The 15302-nt window shown below is 33.8% G+C and overlaps 1 protein-coding gene and 1 long non-coding RNA gene across 2 annotated transcripts in view; one reads left to right on the plus strand and one right to left on the minus strand.

Annotated features, from left to right (window-relative positions):
- Positions 1 to 15302, plus strand: part of LOC127710082 (uncharacterized) — a 467780-nt gene that overhangs the window by 155824 nt on the left and 296654 nt on the right. The window contains exons 25-26 of the mRNA XM_052215826.1: positions 2349 to 2543; positions 3874 to 4088. Coding sequence (XP_052071786.1) covers positions 2349 to 2543; positions 3874 to 4088 — 410 coding nt within the window. The remainder of the gene's footprint in view (positions 1 to 2348; positions 2544 to 3873; positions 4089 to 15302) is intronic.
- The window catches only part of LOC127710106 (uncharacterized), a 137278-nt gene that overhangs the window by 70613 nt on the left and 51363 nt on the right, over positions 1 to 15302 (minus strand). The window lies entirely within an intron of this gene.

Below are 15302 nucleotides of genomic sequence, written 5' to 3' on the forward strand. Positions count from 1 at the left end.
TAGGGCTATATGTAGATCACTTTTCACTTTCACCAAAAACCAATAAACAGAATAATTGCATATTTGATAATTCAGCTTCATAGTGATGTGTTTTAACTTGTGAACACTTTTTCAGATCTGTCCAACACCTACTTCCTGTTTATACATACTTTATAAAAATATGGGGATGTAGTATGATTGCCAATGAGACAACTATCATCCATAGTTCAAATAAAGTGGATGAAAGCAATTATAGGCAACCTTGCAGCCTTCAACAAAGGGATAGTGATACAGCGGCGGCCACAGTGGCGTTAACATACTTCTTAAAAGCACAATATTTCAGAAAGTAGAAGACCCGGATCCTTCATACTTTGTATATAGATGCCTTATGTTATGAAGTTTCTGTCTGTCATATGTCCATTGTCCTTGACCTCATTTTCATGGTTCAGTGACTACTTGAAAAAAAGTTAAGATTTCTAGTATTCTTAATTTCTTTATTATGAGTAATAGGATAACTATATTTAGTATGTGTGTACCTTGCAAGGTCTTCATACCCGTCAGAGGGTTTTCACTTGAACTTGACCTCATTTTATGGATCAGTGAACAAGGTTAAGTTTTCGTGGTCAAGTCCATATCTCGGATACTATAAGCAATAGGTCTACTCTATTTGGTGTATTTCATTTTCAAAACTAATAATTTTACCTAATCCATATTAATATGTATTTTTATGCCCCCGCCGTAGCGTTGGGGGCATTAAGTTTTACCCTTGTCTGTCTGTACATAGGTACATACTTCCCAAAATTAGTTTCCGTTCTCTAACTTGAGTTTGCCTCAACCAAATGTTATGAAACTTATACACAATGCTTATTACCACAAAACACAGTTCAAGTTAGAATTTTGGTGGCGTCACTCTAACCGTTCTAGAGTAATGCCCATTTATAAAAATTTTCTTCTAATTATCTAGTAATTTTTATAATTGGAGTTATCTTCCTTTGTCCATGATTATAGTTGAATCAACTACAATCAATGCTTTATACAATGCAATGTTTAATTTTGACTTCCACTGATAAAACACAGATCGAGTTGAATTTGGGTAGTGTCACTTTAACCATTATTGAGTTATGCCCCTTTATAAATCGAAAGATTGCAAAATTTTTAGTTTATATTCTGTAACTTAAGTTTGCCCCAACCAAACATTATGAAACCTTTACACAATGCTTATTACTACAAAATACAGATTAAGTACGAAATTTGGTGGCGACACTTTTACCATTCTTGAGTTATGTCCCTTTATAAACATAAAAATTGCTGAATTTTCGTTTACGTTCTCTAACTTTAGTTTGTCTCAACCAAATGTTAAAAAAATTATACACAACCGTTCTAGAGTTATGCGTGTTTACAAATAGAAAAATTGCTGAATTTTTAGTTTCTGTTCTCTACTTAAGTTAGCCTCAACCAAATGTTATGAGATTTACACATAATGCTTATTACCACAAAACTCAGATCAAGTTCAAATTTGGGTAGCGTCACTTTTACCGTTCTTCAGTTATGTCCCTTTATAACTATATGATATGGAAGCGGGGGCATCATCTGTGTCCACATGTGGACACTCCATATTTATTTATTCAATATCAAATATAAACTGATAAATTAAAATATTAAAGGCTTCACTACAAATTTAAAGTTTCTTTTCACTGCTTTGCTTAAAATAAACTGGAATCTGCTTGAATTTAACGAAATGAAAAAAGTGTAGAAGTCAACCGGGAACCAGCTTACGATGTATAAACTTCAAAACGTAATCAGCTATTCATTCAGTTTTGTTGTTTCATTCTGAAACATGTGTTTTGTTAAGATCCTTCAAAAAACAATGTGATAGATATAGTAAACATCATTTTACTCAAGGATGGAACTTTTCTACTTTCAAAGTTGTATTCTAGTGATATCTACTAAGTACGGATTTTCCGCACATTCTCACCATATTTATTTTCATTTACACATGGTATTCATACAACCGGTTTAAACATGCACAAGTTCCTAAATTGTATTTTTTTGGTGGTGATTTTGACTTATTTTAACATTCTTGAAGTGTTCTCAAATCATTTACAACTCAACTACTTTTTTATATGGAATACTGGTTTTTCTATGAAAATACCACTAACGACCACACACTATTTGAACTTACCGGAGTTTCATTAGTTATTTTCTAAAAGTTTCAATAAGTTTTTTTACCTGAAATATTCGTGGGGAGAAAGGGGTGCGGACAATGTACCAGTGTGAACTATACAAGCCCGATTAAATACTGTGAAACATACAAAATTGTTATAATAATGCTAACAACCAAATATTCATATCTTACATTTTTTCCTTAGCTGATGCATGTTTTAAAGAGTCTTTCCCAGTAAGTGTACCAAATGCTGCACCTGTGACTTGTACTTCTGGCAACATCAGCTGCACAGTTACATGTATTGATGGATTTGTGTTCTTTGATGGCAACAAAACAAAGACATATGACTGCACAGGACAAAATAAATGGATGCCAGCTATACCTCCTGATACATGCATAAGTATAATAATAGTAGAAAGTTACCTCAAATACAGTTCATGTAGAAACCATTTTCATGCCCCATTTATGGGCATTATGTTTTCCAGTCTGTGCGTCCGTTCGTTGGTCCGTTTGTCAGTTCATCCTTCCGTTTGTCCGTCTGTCCCGGTTCAGGTTAAATTTTTTAGGTTTAAGTTTTTGGTCAAGGTAGTTTTTGATGAAGTTGAAGTCCAATCAACTTGAAACCTAGTACACATGTTCCCTATGATATGATCTGTCTAATTTTAATGCCAAATTATAGTTTTGATCTCAATTTCAAGGTCCACTGAACATAGAAAATGATAGTGTGAGTGGGGCATCCATGTACTATGGACACATTCTTGTTTAGCTATTGTTAAGAAAAATTTGGAAAAGAAAGAAATTTTCCACTTGTTTTTAGAATTACATGGTTTTTACAAGTCTGTTTACAGGATGTATTATGTTATTTCTTTGTCTGTCTGTCTGTCCATCTTGAAAAAAATGATTTAACCTACCTGTCTGCATGAAACTTTAGTGAATTGTTTAAGTCTATTGATGTTAGCTCCCTTTTGATTTTTATAAATTTTTAATTTATATGTTTCAGAGTTGTGGGGTTTTATTCATTAAAAAGGGGGATTTTCCAGTTTTCGGACAATAAATCAAAAATGCTTTAAGCAGTTTTCGTGAAACTTTGGTGAATTTGTAAATCTATAAATTTGTTCTTGTAAAAACTTATGTTTTTTGTTAAAAATCTCTATTTTTGAGAACCATCTTTTTGTTTTTGGAATTCAAAGAAAATTGATATATAGGTATAATTCCAGTTTCCACATGTCAAAATTGTGGTAAAAATTATTTTTTGTTAAAAATAAAAAATTATTAGAAACATCTGTTTGAGGGTTTCAGAGAAAATCAATATTGAGGTATTTTATTCTATTAATTAATGTTTGGCCACAGTTTTTGAAATTACTGCAAAAATATATAGTGTTTGGATTTTTATCAACCTATATTTTTAGAGAACATGTCCTCAAATAATTCCTGGTGTCTAAAAAAAAACTAATATCCAACCATGTATTGCTCTGTTTACATCAGTAAGGAGAATTTGTTTCTGTGTCTCAAACAAAAATAAACAGGCAGAACCCTTGCTGACATGACAGTTTTCTAGTTCCACTTCCCGTATTGGATATATACAATATTCTATCCACATGTTACTTTTAATTTATTTGAAAAATGAAAGAAATCTCAACTTGGGTTAAAGTAGTGAATATATCCTTTATAAATGAAAAAAAGAACTAAGTTACTATACCAGTAATTGACATAACATATCTATTTTTCAGAGTATGATGAACCATCCAACATCATAGTACTTCAAGTGGCCTATAAAACTACTCAAGGGTTTGCTAAAGACTGTAAATCAGGTCATGATGATAAAATCAAAACAAACAATGCATCATTAACAAATGACATTTACAACATATGCAACATTGATAACCTTGTATCTGTTGGTCCAATAGTAATTACAAATACGCTGACTACTACTACAGGATTTGATGTAAGATTTATTTGTGTACATATATAGTTCCATATATGATACCCTAATCTCTTAAATGAAGAATATAATTTGATAAACTGTATATCTGGATTAATCCAAACAAAAAATATACTATAACTGGTACAGTCAAATCATTTCGCTTTGAAATGGTTAAATATCAAGAAGATTCTCTTAAAAATACTTGTGTTTATGTAGCTGATTATAAAAATGGATAAAGGTATTGACTATTTTGAAATGTTTTTGTTGATTGTATTAACAATTGATCTGTTTCAAATTTGTGAAATAGTGTGTGCATCATTATTATGAAACATGATAAACACAGATAACTTAAATAAAACCAATTCCTTATGTAATTGTTTCAAATTCTCCCCATTTATTTCTAATAAATATTCTTAATCATTTATAATATAAAGTCTCCTTTTTTATGTAACCAGATTTTTATGCTCCCACTGCTAGGGTATGTCCCCAACACTATTCTAAGGAGAATTAAGTGTTACCCTTGACTGCCTGCCCTTCTGTTTGTACTTCCATCTGTTCCTACATCCATCCTTTCTTCCAATTATTTTCTGCACTCTGACTTAAGTCTTCCTCATCCAAATGTTATGAAACTCATACACAATGCTAAGAACCAAAACTCACAGACAGAGTTCGAATTTGAGCATTAAGTCATTGACCATTCTAGAGTTGTATACCTTTATAACTTGGAAAATTGTAAATGTTTTCATTTCTGCAATTCAACTTAGTTTGCGTCCTGCAAATTTAAAGAAACTCATACACAAAGCTCAAAACCAAAAGATGCAGACCAAGTTCAAATTTTGGCATTGAGTCACTTACTGCTAGAGTTATGCCATATGGCCCGAGAACACAATTATTTCATAGTGCATTTCTGTAAGAAGAAAAAAAAACGCTAATTAAAAAAATTGCATCTGCTTTATCCAAAAAAATTTTACAGTGTAGAACAAATTATATCAAAATTAAAAACTAAATTTTAAGTTGCGACATGTCGTAACACATAAATTTTGGTTGAAAGAGTACGCTAACATTAAATTGGAGTTTTCTCCCCCATATATTAAAATTTAGACATATTGTGATATAACTCATTAACCATATATAATTAAGACCTATAGTCTTTTGATTTGAAGCCCTTGGTTTATGACCTTGAAATTGAGCTCAAGGTCATAGAACAATTGAAGAGAACATTTGAAGGTCTTTCCACCCATAAAGATCAAGTTTGATATAGAACTATTAAAATTCAGTTTGATATATCATATCCAGCGTCAAATGATAGCTAATTGTACACCGATTCAAAAAGTATATGGTTTCTATACATTTTTTTCTAAATAAGGGAGATAAATTGTTACTTCCGGTTGTATTTGATAGATTACTTGATACTGATTCCAAAAATATATGGTTCAATATACTTTAACATTAAATAAGTACAAAAAATAGCTACTTCCGGTTTACACCAGGTCACTTCCGGTTGGCTTTTCCATGGTCAAGTGGCTTGCAACGTAATGCAAAAAGTCCCATGGCTTTATCATGTATACATATGAGGTAAAAGCAAAGGTCAAAATCTAGAACATCAATTTTATTGACCTTGAGCTCAATTTCAAGGTCATAAACCAAGGGCTTCAAATCAAAAGACTATAGGTCTTAATTATATATGGTTAATGAGTTATATCACAATATGTCTAATTTTTAATATATGGGGGAGAAAACTCCAATTTAATGTTAGCGTACTCTTTCAACCAAAATTTATGTGTTACGACATGTCGCAACTTAAAATTTAGTAAAAATATGTTGTCGATATCTTATACGGTTTTTGAAAAGAATTGAAAATAAGCCAAAATCAAAATTTAAAATATGCTTAGAATGGGTGAAAATAAAAAGCGCATAAACTGTATGATATTATATAAGAAATATCTAAGCGACATCTTGCGAAACAAAAATTTTACGTGAGAACAAAATTAGGCGGAAGAAAAAAATAATAATAATAATTAAAAACCAATTGTTTAGAGAACAATTGAAGGTCTTTCCACCCGAAACGATATATTTTGATGTGAAAAATGTTAAAACTCGGTAAGAAATGTAATTTTCAGCGCCAAATGATAGCTTATCATACGCTGAATTTAAAAATATATGGTTTCTATACATTTTTGTTTGAAATAAGGGAGATAATTTGTTACTTCCGGTTTGAAAAAGGTCACTTCCGGTATCATTTGATAGTTTACTTGACACTGATTCCAAAAATATATGGTTCTATTAACCCGAATAATTCAGTCCCACCCCGTGATCGACTCTCCCACTCGCGAGGGCCTGAATTCTTTATACAATAAAAACGCATCACGAATCGAGGATTTTGATTGGTGCCCTCAGGGTGACAGAGCCAATCAGCTATTAACTCAATGTAATTGAGATAGGTAAATCCAGAGCTAATTCCGAATGATTATTTGACGATTTTTTTATTGACAAGGCCTTCAGGCGTTAATGTAGCCATGGTAGAGCAGTGGAATATAACGACTGAATTTTTCGGGTTATGGTTCTATGTACTTTTACATTAAATATGGACAAGAAATAGCTACTTCCGGTTTACAAAAGGTCATTTCCGGTTGATTTTTTCAAGGTCATATGGCTTGCAACTTAATGCACAAAGTACCATAGCTTTATCAGGCATACATTAAAAGTTAAAGCAAAGGTCAAAATCTAGAACATCAAATTAAACTTTGACCTTGACCCCAATTTCAAGGTCATGAAACAAAGGCCTCAAATCAAAACACTCTAGGTCTCTACTATATATTGTTAATGCGTTATATTATCATACAGCTAATATTAGATATAAAAGGGGCGAAAACTCCCATTAAATGTTTACGTACCCTTTCAACTAAAATTTACGTGTTACGACATGTCGCAACTAACAATTCTGTAAAAATATTTTGTCGATATCTTATACAATCTCTGAAAATAAGTGATAACAAGCCTAAATCAAAATTTAGAATATGACCTTGACCTTATTTTCTTTTTTTTTGACTGAGGACCTCAATTCAAAAGACCTCAGGTCTCTATAAGTTATGGTTTTTCAGTTACAAATGCATATCACTTATATCAAATGCATAAGGGGAAATAACTCTCATATGGAGTCTCCGGATAGCTTCGGTCAAAATTAATCAAATCATCCTGAGGATATAACGAACAATTTGGAAAAATAAATTAGTCGGTTTCTTATGCAGTTGCGACGTATAAGTAATAACAAGAAAAACAGTGTTCGGGGAGGTAACTCTTACATCGAAAAGTTTTTGGTTATGAGGTGTCAGTTTCAAAAGCGTATTAACTGTTCGATATCATATACCAGATGTCTAAGCGACATCTTGCGAAACAAAAAAACAGCGAAGGAAAAAAAATTAGGCGGAAGAAAAAAAATAATAAATATAAATCAATTGTTTTAAAAACAATTGTTAACGGTCTTTCCCCTCCGAAACATGATTGATTGATTGATTGATTGATTGATTGATTGATTACACAGGTAGGATAGGGTCGCTTGAAACAAGCAAACACGAAACAAATGAGATCTTGGACCTGTATTAAACACAAGGGACCACAAGAAGCATGTAATGGTTGGTTGGTTGGTAGGTAATTGGTTTGGTTGATTGGTTAAACACATTGGGCCTATCAACTAGGACAACGCAAGTCTAGTGCCCATGTTTAAACACGGAACACATGAAAAAGGCATTGAGAGCCTAGTGCCTGTGTTTAAACACTCGAGACCTAGCCTCTAGGAACACGTGAAAAAGGCATTTAGAGCCTAGTGCTCGTGTTTAAACACTTGAGACCTAGCCTCTAGGAACACGTGAAAAAGGCATTGAGAGCCTAGTACCCGTGTTTAAACACTCGAGACCTAGCATCTAGGAACACGTGAAAAAGGCATTGAGAGCCTAGTGCTTGTGTTTAAACACTTGAGACCTAGCCTCTAGGAACACGTGAAAAACGGCATTGAGAGCCTAGTGCCCGTGTTTAAACACTCGAGACCTAGCCTCTAGGAACACTTGAAAAAGGCATTGAGAGCCTAGTGCTCGTGTTTAAACACTTGAGACGTAGCCTCTAGGAACACCTGATAAAGGCATTGAGAGCCTAGTGCTCGTGTTTAAACACTTGAGACGTAGCCTCTAGGAACACGTGAAAAAAGGCATTGAGAGCCTAGTGCCCGTGTTTAAACACTTGAGACCTAGCCTCTAGGAACACGTGATAAAGGCATTGAGAGCCTAGTGCCCATGTTTAAACACTTGAGACCTAGCCTCTAGGAACACCTGATAAAGACATTGAGAGCCTAGTGCCCGTTTTTAAACACTTGAGACCTAGCCTCTAGAAACACGTGAAAAAGGCATTGAGAGCCTAGTGCCCGTGTTCAAACACTTGAGACCTAGGCTCTAGGAGCACACAAAAACGGGTCCGTGCAACATTTTAGTTATATTCAAGTTATGATATTTGTAGGAACATGCAAGGATTTAAACAGGCCTTCAAAAATATCCTTGCATCTTCCTTTATAAATGTTCTTTTTTTTTTATAGTGCTTCCCGGAATTTGTGTCTTATTTTTTACTTATTGATCTAATTGTGTGTGCATTGTATTCAATTTTGTATTTAAAATGGCCCGACCTGACCTGCATGGATCTTTTGTATTTAACCTACCGGTATGTGAAACCCCTATTTTATTTTAGGTAGCAGGCGTTGCACCGGATGGTTGACATGATTGTGACGTCACCAAGCTGATTGATATACACAGAAAGATAGTTTATTTAATTTAGTTGCAGAGAGAGACGTCGTTCTGACCACACCTATGTATAAAGAATGTGCAACCGGATTTAATTTTCTTTCATTTACAGGTCATTGAAGTCTGATAATGCATGCTTTTTTCGTACACATATTTACGGGAACACAGATTTCATTTTAATGCATGTTTAGACATTTGATTCTAGGATTTTACTACTATTAATGAACTTTGGAGGGAATTCTACGTAATTGATTTTAATTTCTCAATCCAGATTGGAACGTTAAGCGGACTGCACGTGATTTATACTGCTAACGGAAAATATATTTTTTCGATTTTTTTTACAGGTAAACTATTGTCCAATCACTGACCACTGGTCGACTCATTCATTGCATGCACACAAAAACAATGCTGGTGTTATAGTACTTTAACAAAACGTTTATCGATTAATTTTCAGAAATACATGTACATGATTTGGAGCAGATATTTTATTTTGCAGGAATAGATTTGTATTTTTGTATTTCAGAAACAAATTTATTCATGAAAAAAAAGAAGGATTAGCATTTTTATAATAAAATAGAAATGGGATTCCTAAAAAAAAAAAGAGGGGGGGGGGGGGGCTAAATGGGTAGTTGTGGGCATTGGATGATTTACAAAGATAAATTGCATGTACGCATCATGAGAGCTGTAAAGTTTGAAGCTATAATTAGTCAATTTGTTGATTTTTCCATTTCAGTGGCATGAAAACCCCCAAAATACTACGCGTATTGTTTCGACAAATATTCACGACATAAATAATGTCGCGACTCACATTTTGCTCACATTTTTTTCAATTTTACCCCTAACTTTTTTCTGAGTAAAAGCAGTTTGAAGTGAATGTCAAAATTTAGAACATGACCTTGACCTTTGACCTTGAGCTTATTTTCTAAGTTGGGACCCAAGGACCTTCAATAAAGCGACTCTAGGTTTATACGGTTTACGGTTTATGAGTTTATATGCATATCACTTATATCAAATGCATCAGGGGAAATAACTCATATGGAGACTCCGGAGAACTTTGGTGCAAACCGACTCATCATCTTGAAGATATAGGAAGCACTTTGGTAAAAAAATTTGTCGTAATCTTTTACGGTTGCAAAGGAGTAGTGGACACAAGAAAAACAGTGTTCGGGGAGATAACTCTTACAACGTAAAGTGTACGGTTTAACAGGGTCAGTTCCAAAAGCGCAATAACTGTTCGATATCATATGCTAAAAACCTAAGTGACATCTTGCAAAACCACAATACTACGCAAGAACAAAATGTGGCGGAAGAAAAAAATAAAATCTCAGAACAAAACCAATAGGTCTTTCCACGGAAAAGTGGAAAGACCTAATAATCAGAAGAAAACCAATAGGTCTTTCCACTTAAAGTGGAAAGACCTAATAATCAGAACAAATACAATAGGTCTTTCCGCAGAAAAGTGGAAAGACCTAATAAGTATAAATCAATTGTTTTAAAAACAATTGTTAAACGGTCTTTCCCCTCCGAAACATGATTAATTGGTTTTTTGCTTGGTTGGTTGGTTGGTCGATTGATTGATTGATTGATTGATTGATTGATTGATTGATTACATGGCACTTTCTCTGTGCGATGCAGCTAACTTAAATAACGCCTTTATTCTGACCGAACGTGACTGCGTACTTTTACATCTCGCACAGCCAAACTGACGCCTGAGATGTCCTCATAAAAATTGATCCTAGCATCATTCGTTTATAAATTTTCTCTAGTTTCTATGCTACCTCGGACTTCCATTTTTCATCTATTTGTTGTGTATGCATTTTGATTGAATTTGTAGGAAAACGGAGTAAATTTTATCTTGGAAGTTTTATTTTCCTTATTTGGATATGGAATGTTTTATTCTAAATTTAGGTCCGTGCACGAGATGGTGTTGTGAAGTCACGTGACCCTCGAATATATATGTCTGGAGTTAGAATATTAATTTCTTTTCAGGGGAGACCGTTGAACAGAGCACATGTGTACTGATCGGACAAACATGATCACTATTGGTTTTATTATTTACAGGTCATTGATGACGGATCATGTATGCCATCTTACGTACCCATGTTTATGGGAGCACAGATTTGTATTTTAATGCATGATTATAAAATTTTATTGTAGGATTTCAGCAATATTTACGAATTTGGGAGCAATTTCTACATCATTGAATTTTATTTCTCAATCAAGCGGACCGCGTCTATTGGGAACATGAATTGGAGCCGAATTTTGCAGGAATGAATTTCTATTTAAGAAGTTTGTACATCAGAAGGATTGCATTTTTACAGTAAAATGTACAGGACTGAACTTCAAGGCGAAATGGGATTCCACAAAGTAGAAGAAAAAAAAAATAAGAAAAAAGGGGGGGGGGGGAGGGGAGGGGAGGTGGAGGATGATGGACCTTGGTTGATAAATTAAGATAAGATACATGTATACATCATGATAGCTGCAAAGTTTGAGGCTATAATTAGTTCATTTTGTTCATTTTACTATTTCGGTGGCATGGAACCCCTAAAACAATGACGCGTACCATTTTGACAAAAACTTTCCAGTTATATCATGTCGCGACTAACATTTTGGTCAATTTTTTTTGATACGGCTTACAGTTTACAGTGTTACAAAAACATAACGACAAATTAATTTGGTAAAGGCAGATAACTCCTTTAGGATCTCACTGGATCGCTTCGATCCAAATTAGGCAAAAATTCCTGAGGATGTAACAAACAATTTAGAAAAAGAATTTTGTCGATATCTTTTTTTGTTACGAAGGAGATGCAATCACATGATAAACAGTGAATAGGGAGAAAACTCTTACAAAGAAACTGGTTCGGCTTAGAATGGGTGAAAATAAAAAGCGCATAGACTGTATGGTACTATATAAGAAATTTCTCAGCAACATATTGTGAAACAAAAATTTTACGCGAGAACAAAATTTGGCGGAAGAAATAAATAACAATAATAAATATAAATCAATCGTTTTAAAAACAATTGTTAAACGGTCTTTCCCCTCCGAAACATGATTAATTGGTTGGTTGGTCGATTGATTGATTGATTGATTGATTGATTGAAAGTTTGCATTACACTCTCTCTATGCGAGGCATCGGACTTGACATTCATATTCTGACGAGGCTGCGTACTTGTACATCCCGCACTCCCAAACGGACAGCCTGAGGATTTCCTAATAAATAAAAGTCCTAACATCTTCTTTTTTTTCTAATTTTCTCTATTTGCTACGAGAACTGATACTTCATGGTTTCTTTTATGTGTTGTGTGTACATTTTGTTTCAACTTGTAGGAAGAAAAAAAATGAGTAACATTTTGTCTTGGAAGTTTCACTTTCCATATTTGGATATGGATCTCGAATGTTTTATTCTAATTTTAGGTCCGCGCGCGTGATGATGTTGTGAAGTCACGTGACGCTCGAATATATATGTCTGGAGTTAGAATATTAATTTCTTTTCAGGGGAGACCGTTGAACAGAGCACATGTGTACTGATCGGACAAACATGACCACTATTGGTTTTATTATTTACAGGTCATTGATGACGGATCATGCATGCATCTTACGTTCACATGTTTACGGGAGCACAGTTTTGTATTTTAATGCATGATTAAAAAATTTGATTGTAGGATTTCAGCAATGTTTACGATTTTTCTATGTCATTGAATTTTATTTCTCAAACAAGCGGACCGTGTCTAACGGGAACATGAATTGGAGCCGATTTTTTGCAGGAATGAATTTCTATTTAAGAAGTTTGTACATCAGAAGGATTGCATTTTTACAGTAAAATGTACAGGACTGAACTTCAAGGCGAAATGGGATTCCTCAAAGTAGAAGAAAAAAAGGGGGGGGGGGGGGAAGTGGAGGATGTTGGACCTTGGTTGATAAATTAAGATAAGATGCATGTATACATCATGATAGCTGCAAAGTTTGAGGCTATAATTAGTTCATTTTGTTCATTTTGCTATTTCAGTGGCATGGAACCCCTAAAACAATGACGCGTACCATTTTGACAAAAACTTTCCAGTTATATCATGTCGCGACTAACATTTTGGTCAAATTGTTTTTATACGGCTTACGGTTTACGTGTTACAAAAACATAACGACAAATTAATTTGGTAAAGGCAGATAACTCCTTTAAGATCTCACTGGATCGCTTCGATCCAAATTAGGCAAAAATTCCTGAGGATGTAACAAATAATTAAGAAAAAGAATTTTGTCGATATCTTTATTTGTTACGAAGGAGATGCAATCACAAGGAAAACAGTGTTCAGGGAGATAACTCCTACAAAGAAAATTGTTCGGCTTAGAATGGGTGAAAATAAAAAGCGCATAAACTGTATGATACTATATAAGAAATATCTAAGCGACATCTTGCGAAACAAAAATTTTACGCTAGAACAAAATTAGGCGGAAGAAAAAAATAATAATAATAATAATCAGAACAAATACAATAGGTCTTTCCACAGAAAAGTGGAAAGACCTAATAATCAGAACAAATACAATAGGTCTTTCCACAGAAAAGTGGAAAGACCTAATAATCAGAACAAATACAATAGGTCTTTCCACTGAAAAGTGGAAAGACCTAATAATAATCAGAACAAATACAATAGGTCTTTCCACAGAAAAGTTGAAAGACCTAATAATAATCAGAACAAATACAATAGGTCTTTCCACAGAAAAGTGGAAAGACCTAATAATAATCAGAACAAATACAATAGGTCTTTCCACAGAAAAGTGGAAAGACCTAATAATAATCAGAACAAATACAATAGGTCTTTCCACAGAAAAGTGGAAAGACCTAATAATCAGAACAAATACAATAGGTCTTTCCACAGTTATACACTGTCCACACTAGGGACTCTATTTGAGGACAAAGAAAATCAAAGGACCATAACTGTCCCTGACCATCATATAAGAAAACTTATCACATAAGAAATAAAAACAAAACAGTGAAAATATGAAAATAACACAGCACAAAAATATCTTGGACTAGAACATTAAAACTTTTTTAAAGCTAGAAGTGACATCAAATGCTCTTAAAATGTATTTTCACACATTATAAGCAAGCTTGAGGGGGAACATTTGTGTCCTCTGACACATTCTCCTTTTATTTAAAATTTGATTTGGTAGAAGTCATGCCTTGATTTCACTTAAAAGAATATGAAACAGTTCTACTTGATTCAAATGTTTTGATCAATTAAGTTGTTGTTCTATCACATCTGAATACTATTGTCTTACTTTGAAGAATATCTATCAAAGCATTATAGAACATCAGTAGATCAGATACAAATCGATTTTGCAAAGGTGACCATTCTAACTTTTCCTTCCATTCATTGACATAAACTACTTAATTTAATTTAAAAAAGAAAAGTCATGGCAACAGACAATTCTACTCAATTTCCTGGTGCAGCTGTTAATTTGAAAGTGAACTGCCAGGCAAAATTGTAGTAAATTTAATTTAAATTTATTTTATTTAAAGAAAATTATTCTTGGTTTGATCTGTAATGGTATAGATTATTGATAGTTTTTGTCGAGCCTGCGACTTTTGTCGCAGAAAGCTCGACATAGGGATAGTGATCCGGCGGCGGCGGCGTTAGCTAACTTCTTAAAAGCTTTATATTTTAGAAGCTAGAAGACCTGGATGCTTCATACTTTGTATATAGATGCCTTATGTTACGAAGTTTCCGTCTGTCATATGTCCAATGTCCTTGACCTCATTTTCATGGTTCAGTGACTACTTGAAAAAAAAGTCAACATTTTTTGTAATGTTAATTTCTTTCTTATTATGAGTAATAGGATAACTATATTTAGTATGTGCGTACCTTGCAAGGTCCTCATGCCCGTCAGACAATTTTCATTTGACCTCGACCTCATTTCATGGATCAGTGAACCAGGTTAAGTTTTCGTGGTCAAGTCCATATATCAGATACTATAAGCAGTAAGTCTACTATATTTGGTATATGGAATGATTGTAAGGTGTACATGTCTAGCTGGCAGGTGTCATCTGACCTTGACCTCATTTTCATGGATCAGTGGTCAAGTTAAGTTTTTGAGTTTTGGTCTTTTTTTCTAATACTATATGCAATAGTTCAACTATATTTGGTGTATGGAAATATTTTATGATCTATATGTCAGTCAGGCAGGTTTTATTTGACCTTGACCTCATTTTCAAGGTTCATTGCTCAGTGTTAAGTTTTTGTGTTTTGGTCTGTTTTTCGGCAGCCCTGAAATGAAATGAAGCCAGGAAACATCCTCAAGTTGGAAGACCATTGATTATTTCCTATGCAACCTCAATGACATAGACTCATGACGTCATACATTCTCTTCCAACACCACTGAGAATAACCCATATAACTTGGGTAGCAGGGATATGAAAAATTATCACAAAAAAAGCTAAATTTGAGAAAATAATGA

Source organism: Mytilus californianus, unplaced genomic scaffold (assembly GCF_021869535.1).
Source record: "Mytilus californianus isolate M0D057914Y unplaced genomic scaffold, xbMytCali1.0.p SCAF_7, whole genome shotgun sequence".
Lineage (NCBI taxonomy): Eukaryota > Metazoa > Mollusca > Bivalvia > Mytilida > Mytilidae > Mytilus > Mytilus californianus.